At 42.9% G+C, this 23136-nt stretch overlaps 3 protein-coding genes and 1 long non-coding RNA gene across 6 annotated transcripts in view; 2 read left to right on the top strand and 2 right to left on the bottom strand.

Annotated features, from left to right (window-relative positions):
* Window positions 1-5692, top strand: part of arhgap25 (Rho GTPase activating protein 25) — an 18782-nt gene extending 13090 nt beyond the window's left edge. Inside the window, exons 6-11 of one of the 2 annotated variants that reach the window (XM_032516800.1) lie at window positions 556-691; window positions 849-922; window positions 1164-1285; window positions 1674-1828; window positions 2712-3250; window positions 5143-5692. In XM_032516800.1, the coding sequence (XP_032372691.1) occupies window positions 556-691; window positions 849-922; window positions 1164-1285; window positions 1674-1828; window positions 2712-3250; window positions 5143-5344 (1228 nt within the window). In that variant the 3' untranslated portion in view covers window positions 5345-5692. The remainder of the gene's footprint in view (window positions 1-555; window positions 692-848; window positions 923-1163; window positions 1286-1673; window positions 1829-2711; window positions 3251-5142) is intronic. The other variant, XM_032516801.1, reaches the window with a different exon arrangement.
* Window positions 1-20911, bottom strand: part of ch25hl3 (cholesterol 25-hydroxylase like 3) — a 24141-nt gene extending 3230 nt beyond the window's left edge. Inside the window, exons 1-4 of one of the 2 annotated variants that reach the window (XR_004332158.1) lie at window positions 20197-20911; window positions 17603-19136; window positions 11772-11776; window positions 998-1004 (exon numbers count right to left, since the gene is read on the bottom strand). Coding sequence is in view for 1 of the 2 variants with exons in the window: in XM_032516808.1 (XP_032372699.1) it covers window positions 18761-19136; window positions 20197-20636 (816 nt within the window). In the remaining variant the exon portion in view is untranslated. Of the gene's footprint in view, window positions 1-997; window positions 1005-11771; window positions 11777-15367; window positions 19137-20196 lie in introns of those variants that run through there. The other variant, XM_032516808.1, reaches the window with a different exon arrangement.
* On the top strand, window positions 8353-13179 carry bmp10 (bone morphogenetic protein 10). The gene is made up of 2 exons (XM_032516803.1): window positions 8353-9419; window positions 10460-13179. Exons 1-2 carry the CDS (start codon window positions 9014-9016, stop codon window positions 11539-11541), a joined length of 1488 nt encoding a protein of 495 aa, XP_032372694.1. The 5' UTR covers window positions 8353-9013; the 3' UTR covers window positions 11542-13179.
* LOC116690066 (uncharacterized) lies at window positions 8925-23136 on the bottom strand. The gene is made up of 3 exons (XR_004332159.1): window positions 21994-23136; window positions 10762-10763; window positions 8925-8935 (listed from the first exon to the last, which is right to left on the bottom strand). It is a non-coding gene; the product is annotated as an uncharacterized LOC116690066 (long non-coding RNA).

The following is a 23136-nucleotide window of genomic DNA, read 5'->3' as shown; positions in this document are numbered from 1 at the left end:
TGTAAATCTTTCCAATCATTCCCCAAAGAACCAAGCAGGCCTCGTTGCACCATCCACATGTTCTTTAGAACGTGCCATCTTTAGCGTGTGGCTTGCTAGCTCGAAGTTTGTTGTTGTTTCTCCCAGTGATGGGATTTTAAGAATGGCAATGCAGAGAGAGAGAGAGAGAGAGAGAGAGAGAGAGAGAGAGAGAGAGAGAGAGAGAGATCGGAAGTCAGGCAGTTACCCTGGAAATGTACTTCCGTTGGCCCAGATTAGTCTCTACAGGTTTTGCTGTTGTTTGAGTCATTTAATGATAAAAAATACACCATGGTAAAACTATAACAGCAACTTGTGTGTATGCATGTATGTGTAGAATCCAGTGAAGAAAACTAGATATTCTTCTTAAAGAGCATGTAAATAAGCAAACTGTATGTCTAGGATGCAGGATGTAAGTTTTTTCAAATACATGCTAACTCATGTACTTGTGAATGAATGCACTAGTCTAGCGTTGCGGTCTGAATGTCAGTTGTACTGTGAGTGGATGTTCATTGGATGATTTGACGCTGACTGCAGGGACACAGATGTCCACACGGTGGCGTCGCTACTCAAGCTGTACCTGCGTGAGCTTCCTGAGCCCGTGGTGCCCTGGACTCAGTACCAAGACTTCCTGGACTGCACCAACAACGTGCTGGACGCCAGCTCCACAGAGGTAGGGTCATCTAATAAAAAATAAAAAAACAACAAAAATATGCCTGAGTGTCTGTATACATTGTCTGTGTGTGTGTGTACATGCAGAAGCAGTCCTGTGATATTTTGTGTGTGTGTGTGTGTGTGTCCTTTAAGCTCTTGCTCATGTTTCTGCTCAGGGTTGGGAAAAAATCGACAAACAGATCGCCCTTCTCCCCAAAACCAACTACAACCTTCTGAGTTATGTGTGCCGGTGAGTGGAAGCTGGAGCCAAAGGGATCCCAGCATGCCTTTGTGTTACAGAGGACACACTGTGTGGAAAGATCACACAATGTCTTTCTTATGGTACTCAGAATTGAAAATGGTTGATGTTTAATATCTCCACTGACCAAGACTCTTCAGATCAGTTTCCCGCCCTGGTTCTGCGTGGTGGGAGCGGCGGCGCTGCTAGTCCAAACCCGTGAAGAGTCACACCGCTTGTCTTTGCTCTGCAGGTTCTTGTTTGAGGTGCAGCTGCACTCCAAGGTGAATAAGATGAATGTGGAGAACTTGGCTACGGTGATGGGGATCAACCTGCTCAAACCTCAGATAGAAGACCCCATCACTGTGATGAAGGGTAAGAACTGGGTGTCCTGAAACAACATGGCTGCACATCTATGTGCAATTATGTGGCTGCTGCTGCTATTCTGGTCCAAAACAGGCTAAACGTATAATTTATTTGCTGTGTTGGCTGTGAAATCTGTTTTGCTCGCCATCTGCTTATTTTATTGCTTTATTTTATTAAGCAATTGTATGTGGTAATACTGCATCATGACATCCTTCTCTTTTTTAGACACTATATTAAGTGCAGTAAAGCAGCCTTTTACAATAACGCCTCAGTACCACTCAGACCTGAAAAAAGCTCAATAAAAATGTTCAAGTACATTTTCAAAAGGAAGTGAATCAAGTATTTGCACAAGAGCCTAAGGAGAAGACTTTTTGATCACCATCTTTTCCCTTGGCAGCGACTCCTCAGATCCAGAGGCTGATGACAGTGATGATCCGACAGCATGAGATTCTGTTTCCCCTCTCCAAAGACGTACTTCCCTCCCCCCCCTCAAACAAGGCAGAAAGCCAGAAGAACACCCCCCGAAGCTTTGTGGGCTGGGAGTCGGCAGAGGTACGAGCATTTGACCACACGTTGAGCCTCTGAACACTAGAATATATCCTAAAAACCAGGACAGGGCCATAGTCAACAGGAAGCAGAACACATACCTGAATATCCCAAACAATATGTAAAGTTAGCTCTTTGGCTAAAAGTGCTAATTCCATCAGCTGGGGCAATTTGTTGCCAAAATCTAATCAATACCCCCACAGTCAAAAACAATTCTTACATTCGGGGATAAAGTTGCCAAGTTTTCACAATTGTTCAAGTGGCTTGAAGACAGGTGGCAAAACTGAAATTAGGTCCTTCACTACCTTACGTACCATAACCGCCGTCATGTCTGTCCGCTAAATAAGTAAGTTAGCTTAGCATGAAGACTGGAACTGGGGGAAACAGCTAGCCTGGCTCCATAGCTCACTCATTAGCACATTATATCCTGTCTGTGCTCTGGACATACATGTGACATGTCTGTAAAACCACCAGATGGGGCTTTTCATATTTAAACAAATATGAAAATGGAATCATTCTTCTCATCCAACTTGCAGCAATAAAGAAAATAAAGCTTATTTCTCAAAATGTCAGTACGTTTTCTGTGATAACTTACTGACATCAGCGTTCCTGACGTTAGCTGGCCTTCCAAGATTAAACCGCTAGCAGACGTTTAACAGAGAAGCTATTTACAACAAGTACCTGCTCGCTTTGGAACAAATACTAACAGTACTACGGTGACTGGGTGCTACATAAAATGCTAATTTGTGTGAATATGCCAACATTAAATCCTAATGTTTTGGTTCCCACAAATTTTGAAAAACACTGCTTATCTCTCTCTTAGCTGCGGCAGATGTATACATATTATATTTACATCTGTAATTATTAGTGCGTTGTGTGTTTGTCTCAGATGGGGGATGCATCTCTGTCTGAGTCTCCGGAAGAGGAGGAGGACAATGACAGTCCAGGTCCAGGACGAGGAAACTGCAGCCCACAAGACTTGGCTCAGGAGCCTCGCTCACCTACCACGGACTGGATAAGCCCCCGCAAACGTACTCAGACCCTGCCCACCTTCAACTGCCCCCTCACCGGGATGGCAGCCAAGGCGGACGCCCTCAACCGCTGGAGTCACATCCAGGAGGGCGTGGAGGAGAAGAGCGGGACACTGTCAGAGGACATTTTTAAGATACTCGACCTCCGGAGTTCAGGTTCATTGTTCGGGGGGGCTCAGGTCAGTAACAAGGAGGGAGAGGATAGGTTACCAGCCCGAAGAGGAAGTGACATCACAAGTCCATCTGCCTTTGGCTCTCAAAAGCCTGACAGTGACTGGCAGCCTGCCCAGGCGCTGTCTCAGCCGACGAGTGTAGGGAAGCTGACAGCGAAGGCATCGGGTCCACAGGAGGACAGCAGGTCTGAGCCGGAGAGAGACACCCAGCAGCTGGGAGACAGGTGAGCTCAGCTGAGGAGTAGCCCGGGAACAGGTTCTACACAACTGTGAATACTGTCACACATGGGGAAGTGAGGACCCAAATGCAGAGATGAGGCAGGCAGGCAGGCAGGGAGTTAATGTTGAGGGTTAATTAATAAACCAACACACGGATCAAAAATGCAAAAAGTCCAAAGAGAAAAGGGAAAACAAAAACCAGGAACACACTGGCAAAACGTCACAGGGAAAATAATAACCACAGGGGAAATAATAACCAGAAGGAAAATAATAACCAGAAGGAAAATAATAACCACAGGGAAGAAACCAAATGCTGACCCCCCCCCCCCCCAACAGGAACAGGAGAACACACACAACACATAACACAAGCAACCAGCGTCAGGACGGGGACAACACCGGGGCAGGCAGCAAAACCAGACACGACTAGACAGAAGATCAGACTATCAAAATAAAACAGGAAACAGAACATACAGACACTTCTGGGACAAGACAGGAAGTAGAACTAGGCAACAAGGGAGGACACACGGAGTGTAACAGGAAACAGGAAACAGAACAAATGCACAAAAATAACAGGAAACAATGACAGAGCCTAAAAACCAACAGCAACTATAACACTAATTGTCCTTTTTTTTTTAAATTTTCTTTTTTACATAATCCCGGTTTCTTTGTTTAACCGCAATTAATTGCTAACATTGGCTAAGGTCCTAAGGCATGGGAATGTTTAGATATGCAAAATTGTATTCATATAAGAGATTATTGGTTTGGATACTTTTTTTATTAATATTTCAATTGTGTTGGCACTTGACCCCATACATATTCATAGCAACAAAAAGGACAAGGGTAGATACAGTTAGAACAATATTTTATGATAATAACGAGGCGTTGTTTACTTCATAGGCTGTTTATTATTTATATGGGTCACATAACAGTGGTATACAGTATATCCAAAAGAGGTCTCCTGGAAGTCATTCATAACTTTAATTTGTTTCCCAAAGTAATAAATAAATAAATATACTTTACTCTGACCAAAAGAGGCTAATATATCGTTAAGTCCCAATTATTTCTGAGACAGTTAATCAGCAGTTAATCTGGAGTTGTTATCTACGGAGGGGTCCCGACTAACTCTGGGGCGGAGCAAGAAGTTCAACATGTAATCCCGTTTATTTTGATAATAATAATAATATTTATCACCAAAACAGAATAATCGAGTCATTCGATCATTTTGCAAATTATGTTATGGAAGTAAACTCTTATTTTCTCTGGTGCTCTGAATGAAAAAAAAATCAATGTTCAAATGGGAAAAGTATGAACTGAAGTTTCCCAGTTCAAGTTGTTTCATTATTATTATCATTATTGATTTCTTTAACTGTTCCACTGCTGTTTGAAGTTCAATAGTTGAAACATCTTTCCAAAAGACAATGAGTAATTGTGTTAAATCATTTCAATTTTGACCAAAATCATTGCAATACTGATTTTTATTCCATAATCGAGCAGAAGAATCAAAAGAATGTGTATTTTATTATATAATTATATTTTATATATATATATATATCTATATTTTATATATTATATGGTTATTATTATTATTATTAACATGATTATTCCAAGTAGAGTATTCCTTGCTTTGGGGATATTGTAGGAATGAGAGTCCTATCTTGACAGAACAAAGCAGATCTCTAGACTCCACGTAGATATAATTATTAATATTAAACAGGGTTAGTAATCTTGCTCCACTGGCAGAATGTTGCCTTTTTATAGAAAATGTAATTTTAGAACTCATATTGCACAGTGACAGACATCTCTTCGGACTGGATTCATTTGCTTTTGCAGTGACGTGAAGATGGACTAGAGGCTTTACTGCATGTCTGAACCCTCCGTGTGTCCCTGTCTCTCGCAGCCTGCAGCAGGAGAACGAGGAGCTGAGGGCCACCGTGGCCGAGCTGCAGGCGGCTCTGGAGGCAGAGCGCCACCGTGTGGCCGCCCTGGAGATCTGCCTGAGGAATGCAGAGCGCAGCCGCGACGAGGCCCAGAGACGCAACGACCAGCTGCAAAGAGACATTCAGCAGTTCCTCACCAAAAAGCCCCCCACCCCTACCTAACAGTCCCCTTCAGACTCTGGTATATGGATTTATGACTAACGTTAACCTCAACAGAGCTGAACTCACATGAACTGGTTATGGAACGTACTATTGTCCTCCAGTGGGATGACTCTGGATCGTTTCTCAAGATAAATTATTGGCTCATTTGTTTGTGTCTGTTACAGTAATAAGAGCTCTAAATGAGCTTTAATATTTCTATTTACATTAGAGACTTAATTCCTCCCTAATGCAGGAGTCATGTGACCACTTCAGCTTAGGAAGAACCCTTTGTTCAACTGGACTGAGTTAATGATCATGGTGGACAGACAGTACAAATACTCTTTGTGCCATTATTTCATGTTTCATTTCAGTGGTAAAATAATAAAAGTGTATTTTGTTGATGCATAACAACAAAGCTTGCACCACATATGAACTAGATCTACACATCGGTGTGTCTTTAATATTTGTACATCAGCGTTTCAGATTCAAATAAACTAATTACATAGTGTATTAAGTAAAAAGCTAAAGAGCCAAACAATAAGGCAACAGAAAGGCCAAGTCCCCCCCCCCTTCCAGTAGACCTCAAGGGACCTTATTTTCAGAAAAGATCTCTTTTTTGATTCCTGTTTGAATTAAGCCATGAATTGCACATATGATGTTTGTCAATTCAAATAGGATAAAAAAGTATTTGTCATTCCTCATTCAATAGGCTACCATCCATATTTTTTACAAATGATGATAAATGAACTGTATTCATATAGCTATATATATATATATATATATATATATATACACACACATCCACCGTGGCTGCCGTACAAGGTGTTCATCAGATACACTCTCACACACATTTACACTCCGATGCACAGCAGCTCGGGCTCAGTGTCTTGCCCAAGGACACTTTAACATGGGACTGAAGCCCGGAATCAAACCACCAACCTTCCGATTGGCGGGCCACCGCTCTCCCACTGAGACACAGCTGCCCCATGGTCTGAGGAAAGGGGAGGGACTTTAGATGGACTTTGTCTCTCTGAATAAAAAGACACAGGCCTGACAGCATCTGGCCATTATTTGTTTTGTTTTTTTAAAGATGATTTTTGGGGCTGTTCCCTTTATTTTAGAGTGATAGTGGATAGACAGGAAAGATGGAGAGAGATGGGGATGACACGCAGCATAGGGGCGCAGGTCGGATTCAAACCCAGGCTGCTGCAAGACTCAGCCAACATGGGGGGGGCACACTCTTACTGGGTACTACAGCACTGGGTTAACTGAAACCCACAGCCATGTGGCTGTGTGAGGCCGTGCTTAGGCACAGCAGTGATTTAAGCTAAATGTTAACGTCAGCATGCTAACGTGCTCACACTGACCACAATAACGTGCGTTTATTTAATATAAGTGTAATGTTAAGTGTCTTTGTATTGCATTTGCAAGTAGCACTAAACACAAAGTGCAGCTAATGGCCGACGGAAAACAGCAGTTTTCCCGGCATTTGTGTTGGACATGTTGAAATTGTCATAATTGACCATTTATATCCAACTTTCATGGCAGTCCATGTGATAGTTGTTGATATATTGTTGCAAAGGGCCGACGGAGTAACATTTCCATCCTGAGAGCCCGGCTGCTCACCTGGCAAACGATCAGCTAGTACTTTGATTTACCTCACAGAATGCAGTTTGTTTCATTAAAGCTGCACTTATCAATGCAGCACGCAGCTCTTTTCAGCTCTTTTCAAAATAACTGTACGATGGCCAACAAACAGCAGACTGGTCAAAGAAACGTTTCCCTCAGGAGTTTGGGACAAAGTCAGAGCTAAACGCTGAGTGGAAATTGGACGTTAATATGTTGGGCAGCCAGAAACACGGCTCCAAAGGACCGCGAACATCGTCAGCAGACACATTCTGGTAATATGTCAGAACTGTACCACTGCAATCACTACAAGTACAGTAGTAGTAGTAGTACTGCTGCAAGTACTAAATATACCCTTTAAATATACCCTGTTTTGACTGATCAGTAGTGCATTGGTTACCTAAAACCCCTCTTAACCTGAATGGACTTTACACTATATTTTGTGGTGATGGCAGTATTATCTGGTAGTGTGTTAGTTTTATACATTGTCCTTCCTTTAAAACATACCATTGTGAGGGAAGCAAAGCTGACAATCGTAAAATTCAGATATTTGATGTGTAACGTTCAAAGCAACTAGGCTCAATGATTCCACATTTGTTATACCCTCAGGTCCATAATACAGACCATATGGATGGGAATGCCTGTGTGAATGTGTGTGTGTGTGTGTGCAAAAGGACATTGCCATTATCTAGCCCTCTTACGGCCATCAGGAAGATGTGATAGTCCGTTGTGGCAGCAGTGTAACAGAGTGACAGATAACAGCACTTCTGTCAACTGTCAGATGAGTGGCAGAGGCAGGAAAAAGCTCATTCCTTCCCATCACTGTGACGTGCTGCAATCACGAGTGTATCTGCAGGTCACACAAAGAAGTTCAGGAATGAAGGACAGTTGCGTAGTTGGATTAGGGTTCAGGTGAACGGAACAGAACAGTTCTTGAAATCTGTTGAGGAGTTAGTGTGAGTCATTACTAATCTCATCAGAAAACATCCTTTTGTGCCTCCTGTGCCCAGATAACCCATTTCAGACACAGTGTCAACTTACCAGAGGAAATACACGCAGAACAACGGGGGGGGGGGGATTGTTACTTTGCTGAATGAACATGACTCTGTTGTTCTCATGAGCTACTAGAGCTGTCCTCCAGACCCAGTATCTTTCATCCTTGATCATTAAGGCCTCACACCTCATTGCCTTTCAATTTCATTTGCACAAGTGTTGTCTAATAGATATATCCTGTTACATTCCACCACATCAACACAGCCGTGGTGTAGTTTGTCAAAGAAAGAAAAGAAACGGTCAATGGAGCCTAGATGCAGCTCGCAGACCTCCATCATTTACAAAGCAAATAAACAAATAAAGAATATCATGGAGCACCCACCCAGACAAAATAGCGCTTCCACAAGGAAGAGGCTACAGGACAGTGTTTACAAAATCCTCATTAAGGAAGTTGTGAGATAACACGCTCATGTGCATCACACAGAGCTGAAGGCACGCACGTGCGCGCACACCACACACACACACACACACACACACACACACACACACACACACACACACACACACACACACACACACCACCAGCAAAGAGACCATAAGCACTGAGCAATGCAGAGCCCACCATATCATTGATAAGGGACAGAAAGAGCTGGAAAGAAGAGAGCAGAGAGAGAGACTGACAGAGAAGAGGACACAACACAACAGACATGACTCGGATGGACAAAGACAAGCTTCGGCCCCCCTGTCACCGGAACTGCAGTCCAGTTGCACAGGACATCAAAAGGTGTGCATGAGAATAAATGCTGCGTGCTTTGGAAGAGAGCAGCAGGGACACACACTCCTGAAGAAAGGCTCACACTGGTCAGAGCAAGGGTCAACAACTCTACGTCTACTGCCAGGGATCCTGCCACAACTTTCTTTGCCAATAGATGAACTGACCACAATTTCAACTAACCTTTGGATTAAGGTGTTCAGAGATCACAGTCATTTTGTCTTACTGTTGCATCCACCCATCCATACCGTAGACAACCCTAGAGGGCATACAATAGAAAGCTGCAGATTGTTTTTCCCATGGCGTGCATTTGGGTCTCTGAACTGGGAACCATCTGTAGCTCCAAGACTTTGCTCTGGCTGTTTCCTATCCTGCTGCTCCAGGGGCTCTGTGGACACTGCAGCCCAATCTCCAACACCCATCAGAGGTATCGCCCCGCTCCGGGGCTGGGAGACGGGCATGGAGGGGTGGTGGATCCGTCACTACTGGAGCAGGACAACAACATGAACATGCAGAGCCTGCTGGAGAGCCTGAAGGAACAGTTTCTGCGGACTTTCAACCTGTCTGGCTTAAGTTCTCCTCCCCTGCCTCCTGGAAGCACACGAGAAGAGCCACCTGAGTACATGATGGAGCTCTACAACCGTTTCGCTAATGACCACACGGCAATGCCCACCGCCAACATCATCCGCAGCTTCAAAAATGAAGGTAAACATGATTTGTATTGTCTAAATCGCCCTGTGGTCTACAAGGCCAAAGCATATTAGTCAAGACGCTGGGAACAAATGTCTTCTTGTAAACATGTACAGTGTTTAACTCTTGACACTTCTTTTTTTTTAACCCTTTTTTGACATTTGACATTTTCAACGCATTATTATTTTTTTATTTCACCAACACCACCTTACTACTGGAATTCATGGCCAGTAACGCTCCTTTGTATAGAATTATACCTAATACTTGTGTTACTAAAGCAGAAATTGTGAATAAGTTTGAGTAATAGTTAAGATCAGAAGAGCCTATGTTGAGTGGATGCCATTTCAATTTACACCCAAAATTCAATGAAAGTGATTGTATTTGCAAAGAGCGTTGCATGAAATCCATCCTTTTGTGGTTATTCTACTTCTATGTGGAAGGTTTGTTTATTTAGGTCTTGGGTTAAGTAACACCTTTCACAGACAAAGTGACAAAGCACTTCATTAAAATATAAAAAGAAATACAGTAACAACGGCAATAAAAAGTAAAAAATACTACTAAGAAAATTACAAACATAATAGCCAATGGCCAGCTGCTTTTTAAAAGCGTCAACAGAGAGCTCACATCGCAGTGCAATAGGAAGTGCATGTCACAATGTCGGAGCCACCACTTTAAAGTAACATTTAAGATCAAGATAATAGTTAAGATAATAGTTTTCCAATTAAGGATGAAGGTGAGGATAAAATCTTCTATAGGGTTAGATTTTGGGTAACTATTTAAAATGTAAAAATCAAGGTAAAGGTCCCCAAGGTGCTGCCTGGGTTAGGTTAGGTTTGGTTTGGTTTCTATAGAGTTAGGTTAGGTTTGGTTTCTATAGGGTTAGGTTAGGTTTGTTTTCTATAGAGTTAGTTTAGGTTTGGTTTCTATAGGGTTAGGTTAGGTTTGGTTTGGGTTAAAACGTTTAAGGTTTAGGGTTAGGATATGTTCCAGAAGTCACTAAAAAGACTATACAAAATATTTCCACTAACAAACAGTTAAACTTTTCTCTTCTCTAGATTTATCTCCCAGTATTGTTGGTGATGGAGGAGTGAGGCGCCACCCACTCCTCTTTAATATGTCAGTCCCCCATCATGAACGCATCGCAGTGGCCGAGCTTCGCCTCTACACCCTTGTCCAGACTGACCGCCACCTCTACGCTGGTGTCGACCGCAAGGTCACTATCTACGAGGTGGAATCACATGTCGGAGATGAGAACATGACTGCTGAGAACCCTGTGAGAGGCGATGAATTCAGAGGGGGGGGGGAGCAGTTAGAGCTGATGGCGTTGGCTTCCCGCCAGGTCTACGGCACTGATAACGGCTGGCAAGCCTTTGACCTCACTGCTGCTGTTCAACGCTGGCGCAAATCTGACCATGGGACCACGCACCGGTTGGAAGTGCACATTGCCAGCATTGCTTATGAAGAAACTGTTCACGATATCACAGAGGAAAACCAAGACAGGAATGCACCTGAAGGGGACATGAAGATTGACACCAGCCCTGAGGACAAACACAAGCCCCTGCTGATTGTTTTCTCCGATGACCAAAGTAGCGATCACCGTAATGACAAGCGCGAGCTGAACGAGATGATTGACCACGAAACCTCTAACATGGTTCTCCAGGACGACTTAGGGATGGGCCTGAATGGTCTGTGGGGGGAGCTTGGGAGGGACAGGGAGGAGGGAAATGAAGAAGCAGAGCCGGACGAAGAGGACCTCATCCAAATGCGCTCCAATCTGATCTACGACACAGCATCCCGCATTCGTCGCAATGCCAAGGGAAACCACTGCAAGAAACAATCTCTGTTTGTAGAGTTCAAAGACATTGGATGGGACAGTTGGATCCTGGCACCCACTGGTTACGATGCCTTTGAGTGCACTGGCATTTGTTCTTTCCCACTGACGAAGCACGTCACACCCACCAAGCATGCCATTGTCCAGACATTGATCAACATCAACAGTCCTCAGAAGGCATCACAAGCTTGTTGTGTGCCCACAAAATTGGACCCCATCTCCCTGCTGTACTTGGATGACACAGGCGTGGTCACCTACAAGTACAAGTTTGAAGGCATGGTGGTAGCTGAGTGTGGCTGCAGATAGTTCATGTTTTGAAGGAGTTTAACTGTTCATAAAGTCTTACAATAAGAGGGAAGACACAGAACTAACAGAATGCTGAGAGAGGAGGTTAGCCTGGACTGTCTTCAACAAAGGCTTCTCTGGAAGGGTTTACTGAGATTGGACGTGCACATTCACTATTCCTGCAACCATATGCACTCCAAATGAATGATTGTGGACATATATATGTTTTAAACAGCAAAAACAGAAACAACAAATACTTCATCTATAGGCCTGGATATCAGTTCCCATTCTTTGGACAGTGGAAAGCCAGTGTGTGCAGATCTACAGTCATTCTGTTGCCAATAGTGAATTAAAAGGACAGAATCAAGCACATCCTACAGTGTATGCGGCCTGGTGGGAACCAGTGGGAACCAGTTTCCCCCCCCCCCCCCCCCCTTCCTTCCCTCTGACATCTGTCTTCCTCTCCACTTATCTCTGGCCTCCCCACTCGTTGCAAACACTAATCAGCACTTCGTGTGTCCTGGCGCAGTGAAATGACCCCCGTGAGGCAACCTGACAAGACATCTCTCTCCAGGCCCGCCCCCTGCCTCCTGATACGTACTGTAGGCACTGTTCAGGGGTCCTAGCAGAACGGTTATCTATCCCAATCCTGTTACCCACTTCACATGCCTCTTTTCCACTCCCCCGAGCTACAGTGATTGCAAGGTGTGGGGGGCTTAGAAACATGTATATCACCACTCAGGCTTGGAAACTGGACGGCATTCTGGGCAACTTTTGAGGAGGTTGGATGGGGGAGTTGGACAGGAAAAGGGGGCAGGGGTTGTCCACATTCCTAGGCAACAAACAATCTTAACTAGCCCAACTCGCTGACCTAGCACCATGTGCCCCAACATATCTTCTCAGTTGAGTCCATAACCTTCGTAGTAAAAATTGCCATTTTGGACAATTATTATCTGATGGCCAAACTCAACAGTGGACATTCCCTTTATGGATACGACCCAAACAAAACACAGTTACATAAATACAGTTTCTTGGTTTAAAAGCCTTTTAATACCTCTGCTGCTTGTGTCAAATAAAAGACTATTTATTGTTCTAATTTATTAATTTTTACAACAGAGTAGATAACTATATATGTACATTTGTAAGTTACTTAGTGTAGAGCTGTTTTATATCCATGACAATGCATTTGCAGCATAAAACTAATTCTGTTGGGATGAGAAATGGTAACAATTTCTAAAACAATAAAGAATAATGAATTAATCGCTGATCCTTACTGTGTCAGTTACCAAAACGTTGTTTGGATTATCTCTTGTCAAGGTGGAAGTGAATATTTGGAGCTAAAATTATTGTACATGTTTTCTTTTACACATTGCAACTATCGATCAAAGCATCTAAGTCTGTGAACTTTCCTTTCCATTATTTTAGGGAGAAGCTGCTAGACCATGATACGATGCATTGCTGACATTCAGATTATTTAGCCCGACAGTATCAGCTCTCAGGTCATGGTTCATACATGACACACAAACAAAGAACCATGAGAAACTGAGTGGAAGGCTGGCTAATGAACGACATGGATGGCCCACTGCTCACACTGACAGCTAGCAGATGCAGACAGCTGTGATGGAAAACCTGTTTGTGACGAGAAAATGTGAACAAAAATCCAAAGATCTGGACTCCAGTATCTCTGTCTGTTATCACTAATTTCTCTCTGAATGTTAAACTAAATGGCAAGAGCTTTGTGTTGTTCCTGTCAAGTACCAACGCAGTTCATTGATGCTAAATAAAGTACACAGATCAGAGTGATGAAATGTTTCAAACTTTGTTTTATGTATTTGTTGGTAAGAACCTGTCCCACTAATGTGGTAAGGGGAGATGTCTGCTCTGATTGGCTAAATTCCTCAGCTACAGCGGCAGAATTGAGGTCAAGTATGAAGATACAAACAAGCATTACTAGGATATGAATAGTAATGTAAAGATTGGACAGTGGCAAGCAGGTGAGTATTGTATAGTGGTAAATGCCACGCTACTTGACAAACTGGTTAAAGATCCCGTTTGACTTATCTGTTTTCTCCCTAAGAGATAGACAAGAAGACTGATACCGCTCTCATGTCTGAATGCTAATAATGTAGCAACACTGAACGGTGTTTAAATTTAGTAATTTTTCCAATCTAAATGCAGTGTATGTCGTTACTAAAATTGCAGTTCTACAAACTCAAAAAAGTGTGTGGCAACAGCCCACTGATGGCAAGTGCACTGAGATCGAAAACAAGTCACTGACTGACCTCTGGTGTAAGAGCCGAGCAGAAGTCGTCTCAATGGTTACAGACCAGAGGGCAAGAACCTCCGCCTGTGACAAAAGAAGGTCTCTGCTATATAAAGCTCACTAATTGAATATTTACAGAAGGGTGGAAGAAGTATGAATCTGGCCTTTGTCACTGAATGGCAAACCTTCGGGAAATATCCTGAAATGGGAAGTCTTTGCTGTTTGCTCTGATGATAAGGACTGTGAAGAGTGCTCTGTGCTTTTTCTTCTCTCTTGATGTGACACAGCTCAATCTGTCAAAAGAATTTGAACATGTCTTCTTGTTATGCTGGAGTTTGTGAAGGATTCGGCCTACGTGATTCATTTAGGAGCACACCTCTTAACGAGTAAACAAACTAATGGCTGGCCAATGTGCAGACGCTTCAAAGTGCTTCGAAGAGGTGGAACGCTCCAGGGCTGGCATCAGGACGCCGGCATGGGTCTCGCTGTGAACGTGTGATTTGGTGAGTGTCATCCAAAGCTGCACATGACTCGCCCTGACTCTGACGTGGGGTCTGTAATAGGGCCTGATTGTTTCCGTTTTGGGTCACATGTTTATCATTCCATCTGTTGGCTACACCCCCACCCAGCACTCGTCTCTCGCTCTCTCCTCAAATCATGGGTGGAGTTAGACATTTGAGCCTGAGGGGGCGAAGAAAAAAGAAGAACTCATTGTAGCAGCTGAGAGCTGTCCGACCACTTGGGGAACACAGCATGAGCACATATGGACAAAACACACGCTGATTTCGTGTAAAGCACTTTGAATTGCCCTGTTGCTGAAATGTGCTCTACAAATAAAGCTGCCTTGCCTTGCCTTGCCTAAATAAACAATATGTATATTTTTAAAGCAGATTTTTAATTGCATTGTAACAATTTAACAATTCCCTCTCATGAAATCCAATCGCAGCACAGACGGTGGAGGACTGCACCAACACCTAAAGGTCCCAAGGTGGAGGCTGGGGGGGTGGCCTTGACCAACTACCACTGTGTCATGGGCGGGCAAAGCAGAGAAAGGGGAGGGGACCTTCTGGAATCTTCCAGATGGGCCCATCTGAGCTTTCATTTTCTCAACGACAGAGCAGGATACCCCGGGCTCGGTTTACACCTATCACCATTTCTAGCCACTGGGGGGGGGCATAGTCATCTTAAAAAACCTCTGAAAGGAACCATTAAATTCAACTAAAATGTAACAGTGACCAATCAGTGTTGGAGCTCCAGACACGGTAAGAAAAAAGATTTGTGTTTTGACGTAATCCAATGACACGAAAAAAAAGTAGTTTAAACAATGTGGAAAAAAACGTATAAAAGTCCAAATCTACACAAAACACGCAATCAGTTAATAAGCTCACAGCAAATGTATAAACATGTCATTTAGGCAACCTTTACTGCAACGTTGGCACGGCAACATGTCCAGACATATGCATCAACAATGGTCTCAGGTGAGAGCTACTGAGCCCTGAAAAAATATAGTTTTTACTAAAGTAGTATTTAAATATAAAATATATAATATTCAAAATATTTATTAAATAACTGGTCATGCCAGACGTAATTGTTACACTCATTTTTGGAACAATGCAATTACCCATTTCAGTCCCCCCCCACAAACTCTGCTGAAATCCCTTAGTTTCCCATAGAAAACTCACCTTGCACAACACTTTCTCACCATGTGCAACAGTTCCTCCGAATGTTCAAACACCTTTTAACAATTTGCATTTGACTCTGATGTTGCGAAACAGCAAAAAGCCGGCTCAGCAGAGCACCCAATGAAAACCAGATGTCCATGTAGCTCAGACTGCATGATGACTAGAACAACTCCTCAGAACGATGTGTTCACTTCAAGACACAGCACAAATTGGTACAAGTGTCATTCTTCATTAACAAAGTAATGACTTTCCCTCACCAGAGACTCTCAGAAAATACACAGAGTACAACATTACTGAGAAAATGTACTGGAGGCCTAGAAAGTTGGATTATTCAGGCTGTTCTGAGCCTTTGTTTGTTCCACCATAGCTACACAAAGTAAAGCTCTTTAATTTCTCTGTTTTGAACATATTTATTACTGTAGCCCATGCACCACAATGACTGCTGCGGGATAGCAGTGAAAACACAACGCAGCCGTGAAGTGGAGATCCTGAAGCCTGGTCCCACCTGGCCATTCTCATTCACAAAGCCTCTCTCTCTCTCTCTCTCTCTGTCTTGTGATGTTCACTGTTATCTTTGAATTAACAGAAGATACTGGGTAAGCCTGTCCTCTCTAAGCGGAGCTCCTCTGGCGCCATTTTAATGCTACGAAGCACTCACTCAGCGTTAGCATGACCCCGACCCTTTATTTCACAGGTTACGTTTCCGTTGGCAAACAGCATTCTAACAGGAACTTCCAAGGATATTACATGTCTCTCTTCCTCTCTCCGCGTGTGTGTGTGTGTCTGTATGTCCGTCCATTGGTCTCTCTATCTCCTGATTGCGTGTCTCGCTGCAGTCACACCTAAGAAGTCAAGACAGCCAGGATCACCATAAACCTGGGTGTTTTATTTTGAAATTGGTTTTCTTTTGTAAAGTATCCAGCTGCACTGTGTCCTTACCTAGGGGCTGTCAGGGCCCTCATACTCTGCTTCTGACTGGCTAATAGTCCTTACCTAGGTACTGTCAGGGCCCTCATACTCTGCTTCTGACTGGCTAGTAGTCCTTACCTAGCTACTGCACATGTGCAACTCACAACAAAGTCTTGTTTGACTGAAATGAACAGAAGTGTGTTTAAATGTCATGAAAGTTGAAGTTGACCAAAATTTGTGCTGTCTCCTTTATCCAGTGATAAAACTAAATTACTAAAACAGAAATTAATTCATTTACATACATTTTTATCTATTCTATTTTAGTTTTTTAACCAGGCAATGTCATCTTAGATTGTGACTTTAGTTTTTATTCAGTTTCAGTCTGCCAACAATATTATTTCCCTTTTAGTTTCACTTTTAGTCAACACTGACATTATACCAATCTGGCTGTACAAAGAAGCACTAATGTGCCGTCTAAAAGAACATTGACATGTAAAAAAAATCTAAAATAGTTCCAACTGTGAAAACTGACTAAGAGGCTTGACATGTGGTTTGGATTAATCAGTCAAATCCACCTGGGACCAGTTTACAGTAAGTAGACAGATGCGAGGCCCCGGGAATGAAAAGGACGAACCACAGCAGCACAACACAAACCCAAAGTGGAGACAATCACCAGAACACCGCAGCACTGATTATAACGCAATATGTACATACATCAAACATACTGTATACTGTATATACACGCCGAAAACATGGTACAAATTAAACAACAGTTTGGGCTCCAAAAGGAACGTTCACCTGAAATATTTACATTATTCTTACATTGTAGACAGTTTCACTGAAATATCTACTTTTAAAGACTTACTTTACCCTTCCTAATAAATGACAGGCTGGTCATTTAGTGGCATTAAAGAAATACTTTGTCCTATTTGAGAGTTCCCTTTCACCAGTTTGTAACTTGGCATGAGGAAATATCAGCCGACATCCACTCACATTTTGCTTTTAACTACACCTACACTACACGCATTGATCAAAACCATAAGTCATGTATTATCTGCCAAAAAACCATGTCAGTGCACATTATTTCAAGCATTTGTTCATTGTGTGATTGTCCTGGTTTATTGTGTCATCCTCACGCTCCCCTCATCTCGTGCTGCATTCAAGGTACAGAGCAGCTGTACATATCTATGCATATGTACATATGCTAAAATGCCGTTGTTGGTTTCACATTGACCTGAACACGATGCTTGTCCATCAACTTTGTGAATTCTGAGATCATTGACAAGGAATGAACAGAGTGTCTAGTCTTGTTAAGGGATTATACAGATTTCAATCATTGAAATTATAAATTGCACTCTAAAAATGTGTCTTAATACAGTAGGGTGTGGGACTGAAAGGGCCCTGGCCGGTTCGGTTTGCTGTAAACTGTGTGTGTAGGGTTGCAACTAACCATTATTTTCTCTATCGATTCATCTGCCGATTATCTTCTCGATTAATTGTAGGTCTTTAAAATGTCAGAAAACAGCAAAAAATGTCCATTCCAGTTTAAAAGTCCAAGGTGATGTCTTTAAATGTCTTTGTTTAATCAGTCCAACACCCAAAGATGACGAGCAACCACCAAAATCAGCAGAAAATCCCCGTCATTGCATCGTGACAGCTCTGCTGGAACCAGACGGGTCAGACTCTTCCCTGGCGCTGTGCGGCCTGGTGCAGCAGCCACACCGTGCTGCCACCAAACGACGTCCTCACAGCTAATGACTGGAGTTTTGTCTTTAACCTGAGGCGTCCATCTCTTCTGCACATAAAGGAAGCGTAAAGTCTAACATATCACCCACTTCTGAGTAACATCTTCTTATTCTGGGTAACATCTTAACTTCATTCCAGTTTATTAGGTAGTTGTTTTTTATTTATATTACTTTTGGATAAAATGGTGAATAAAACTAATTTATATTAAACTATACCTACAATTTTGAGTAAAAAACCCTGGAAATTATGAATAATTTTGACTTATAGTCAAGATCAAAGAAAGGTATGTTGATAGATAATCCCAGTTTTGTTTATGGGACATCCGTGTTATTTTTGGGCAAATTGGTTGAATGAATCCCTTTCTTATATATATATATTAATATATATGTCTTATGTCTGTACATATATATATATATCTATCTATATATATATATATATATATATATATAGATATATGTTTATATATATAAATATATATATATGCGGGATAAACTTTGAAAACAGGTCAAATTTGACCCGAGGACAACAGGAGGGTTAATCTATTAGAGTGTTTGTATTTATTATCTGCTCTAACATTTTAGACACAGGTGTGAAAATGATGATGATGATGAAGTCTTCTACAAGCCAAGGGAAGTTTTTGTCACTCCGGACGTGGACACTTCACTGGAGCATGGAATGTGCCAAAGAGGAGGTCCCAGTGGGTGAAGTAGGGGGCGTAGTTGACGCTGAGGCGAGTATGGTGGGCTTGGTGGCAGGGGGCTCCTCCCAGACCGGGCAGCAGCCTGTGCAGAGCCAGGGGCAGCTCGTAGCCGCAGTGGGCCTCCACCGCCAGCCAGCTGTTGGTGAGGTGGAAGAAGGCCTCGCTCAGCGGGTGGCAGCCCACCGCCCAGGCGCTGCTCACGGCCAGCAGCAGCAGAGACAGCAGCTCGGCCGCCGTGCTGTCCTGGGCAGCCAGGGCGAAGGTGACGTGGTGCTGGTGGTGCAGCTGGTGGGTGCTGCGGTAGAGCCAGGGAAACCTGATGGGGAACACACAATCAGCTGGGATATGGATAATCTCTGTCACTGCGTTATCCTGTCTAGGATTCTGTATTTGGACGTGCAGCACACTGGTTGAAATGTTGGAAAATAAGCAATGAAACATATTGTTGGCAGACTGAAACTAAATAAAACTAAAGTCACAATCTAAGATAATAATGCCTGGTTACACTAAAATATAATAGATAAAAAATAAAAATGTATGTGAATGAATTCATTTCTGTTTTAGTATTTTAGCTATATCAATGGAAAGAGAAGACAGCGTGAATTTTGGTCAACGCTCATGACATTAAAACACAGAAGTTGAAGAGACTTGACATCACATCCGCCCCTTTATGATTAAAGGAGCAGTGTTGAGGATTAGAGGAGTTATTAAATACTGTTTTCAGGTTCATACTTGTATTTTGTGCTTCTACTGGAGCATGTTTTCATGCTTTAATCTGTAAGAAAGACTTTATTTATTTTTCTGGAGTTAGCATGTAGCTACATGTTAGCAGTGGACTGTAACGGAGTGTAGTAGTATAGTATATACTATACTCCTATAGTAGTATAGTATATACTATACTACTATAGGAGTATAGTACCGCAGAAGGCTTGTATCACTTGGAGGTGACGACAGTGTTGGTGTCAATACTTAGAATTCCTCATGGGGGGGACAGAAACTACACACCGTAGAGTTAGAGATTAAATTTTGCACTGTAAAATAATATATATATATATATTTTTAAACTAATAATCTGTATTGGTATCGGCCGGGAAAAAAACCGAAAATCCCGGATCCCGAAAATATTCCTGTTTACGAAAAACTTTTGTCAAACAAATGTATTTATTAAATTAAAAAAACTTCAATATCCAAACAGCAGATTAGATTTAAAAATAATAAATTGGTAGGGAAGTTAGAGTTGTGTTAATATATTTAATGTTTTGTTTTAAAAATATATATACTGTGTGTGTATCATGAGAAGATGATCTCTTTTTTCACCTGGCCACAGGCCCCCGAAGTGTGCGCGTCCCCGCCGGACATGGCTGCAGCCAGCTCACCTGTGCATGCAGACGTGCCAAATGAAGAAGAGCGTGTCAAACAGCAGGAGACACGCGAAGACTTCCACGAAGAACTGCCAGCAGGACGGAGCCAGCTCCGGCATCGCGGGGCTCCGCACCGTGTGAAACAGCGCGGTGGCGGGGAGGACGGTGGTCAGGTATCGGTACAGCACCCTCCAAAAACAGCCAACCCACCGGCGGAGAGACGGCGGCGGACCCGAGCCTGCGGTGATCCTCCACGAGCGGACCCGCTGGCAGACGCTTCCCAGCGCGTCCAGCGCGACGAAAGGTGCGCAGAACAGCACGTGAATCACAAAGCCGTAGAGCGCAGGAAGGTAAGGGGAGAGCAGGATCTTCTCCTGGCCCGCTCTCACACACTCCCACAGCCCCTGGAGGAGAGGCGCACTGGCCTCTCCATGCCCTGCGCACAGCACACTCATCCCGGCTCGCCCATCACCCTCTACCGGCTACTGGCTGCTTTCAGCTCGGGTATCACCAAGTCTTAAAAAAAGACTACTTTTCTTTAAAAGCAATGCAGCAGTTAGTTTGGCTGAACTTTAACGTTATTATGCTCATGTGACTTAAATACCTTCACTTTAAATGGACTCCACAATAATCAGTAATGTAGGCCTATATAAACTCTCATACATCTTTAGGAAAAATGGAAAGTTAGGTGCTTTCCTCCGTGTCCTCCTGGAGACGAGTGGTTGTGTTACTGCAGAGGTTTTCTCTCTATACGGTGGGAGGGGGAGGAGCCCCAGATCCAATTTCTCTCCAATTTCATTCCTATTTCTTTTTTTATGCTTACGCCAGCAGTAGGTGAAGTAATTCTCCTCATGGTTGCATTAGCCTACATGAAGTTGGCTGAGGGAAACGCAGGGGTTTCTGGGAAAGAGGACTGTCACATCTGATGACCATTCTATTCCAGTAAAGTGGAAGTGTGATTGTGATGATGACACAGACTGATTATTACATTGGTGACTGCAGAAGAAACAGTTTCTCTTTAGTGTGAGACAGTAACTCCAGTACCAACGGGCCAGAGTCTACAGGAAGCCTGCATGGGCGACACTCTACAATAAGGCAGGGTGGAAAAAGGAAATTCTCTGACCACAACCTGCAAGCCCAGGGTGGTGAGGACAGGACCAGCACTACACGGTGACGGCCTACACCCCCTATTCCAGGCGTAGGAGGTGCTGCCAGGCAGGAGATATAGACAAACCCAACGGGCTCACAAATCTTTATTCCTACCAGCATCACGACTGAATGGGAATATTAAAATGTCAGTGATGATGAACGTTACTCTGATAGCCCACTGGTGCTAATGACACTGCACGGTACTATTTTATAAGGTAGAGATAGTTGGTTTTGTGTATCGTTTGTTGTTGGGGGGGGGGGAAGAGGTGTGGGTGTGTGTGTTAGTGATGAGCTGTATGATATATAAGATATTAAGGGTTGTAATGAGAGTTTAGAGGGACCTTCTCAGTATAAAAACAGTCAGAGAACCGAACCAGTAATTCATCAGTTACTATTAGTTTTGTGCTTCTCAGCAGATAGTTTGGTGTTAGACAGGATCAAATGACGAAGAAAGATTCCTGTATGTAAAACGACAGACATACTACATTAGATACACAATGCAAATAAAAACTCATAATAATGTCATTAGTTTCTCAAAGAATAAAAGGTACTTTACTGTCAAATGACAATATCTTGCTTACACATTCCCAATTGAAATCAGTGCAAGAACATTTGTTTTTCAAGTCATTGTCAGTCTCAATCAATCAGAGGAATTCAAATGACAACTGGACCAACTTTAAACAACAGAGAGCGGTGCCAATAACAACATAATCACTGTTTTGTACAAGAAATGAAACATGGAAGTTGTATTTGGTTGCAGGGATTTCTGGACACAAGACCCTGAGCTTCACGCTACATAAACATTCTCTCAGCGTGGAACTGTGTGCTCAACAAAGAAGAAAACCGCCAAGCTCAACATGTCAAGTTCCAAGAATCAATGCCTCAACATGCCCCTGCCCCTGAAGCCTGACGCTACTTACTGGATGCCAACATATAAGGTGCTGTGTATTACCACATCCCTCTGTTGCCAGCTGCTGTTACTCATCCAAGACAGAGAACATTAACACATTACATAGCTTCTTTTTTGGTCCTAATTAGGATTTCTCAAGTCTTAAAAGTGATTATCTGACTCCTTCAGACAATAAGGAATACCCAGTTTGTTGTAATAGGGCTTATCACGGTCTCCCGTAACGCATGTTTTGTCAGATTAGATATTGATTTGGGATACATATACAGTCCCTGACACAAGTCTTGTCGCTTATCTATTTTGTAGAAACACCTGCTATTAACCTGACTTTTAATTCATCAATTGGTGTAAGAAATAGCTCATATGAAAAGCTAAAACCCTCGCACTGAAATAAATTAGTTTCACTAAATAAAGATTTATTTAAACAAGACAGAAAGGTCAAATTTTGGCAAGACAAAAGTCTTGTCGCCTATACAGAAATTGAACAAATTTACTACAAATACTAAAATATGTCAGCAAATTAAATAGCGGTGCTGTGAGATCCAAATGTAATATCTTGTATGACTTCCATGAGCTTGAAGGACTGGACCCATGCGGTTTGGCGAGGATTCAGACCATGTGTTGATGAAGTCATCAGGACTAGCTAGGAAAGCTCCAGAGTTCATCAGTACTCTTTGGTTTGGTCTTCCATGCTTCTCTTCCATCCTACCCCACATATGCTCCATGATGTTCATGTCTGGTGACTGGGCCGGCCCAGCCTTGGTATTTGAGACTATTGATGTTGCCTTCCACCCTGCAGATCTCTCGCACACCCCCATACTGGATGGAACCCCAGACCATGATTTTTCCGCCACCAAACTTCACGTTTTCTGGGTGAATCTTGGATCCATGCGGGCTCC

This window comes from Etheostoma spectabile, chromosome 5 (genome assembly GCF_008692095.1).
Source record: "Etheostoma spectabile isolate EspeVRDwgs_2016 chromosome 5, UIUC_Espe_1.0, whole genome shotgun sequence".
Classification (NCBI taxonomy): domain Eukaryota; kingdom Metazoa; phylum Chordata; class Actinopteri; order Perciformes; family Percidae; genus Etheostoma; species Etheostoma spectabile.
This window is presented reverse-complemented; position numbering and strand designations above follow the sequence as displayed.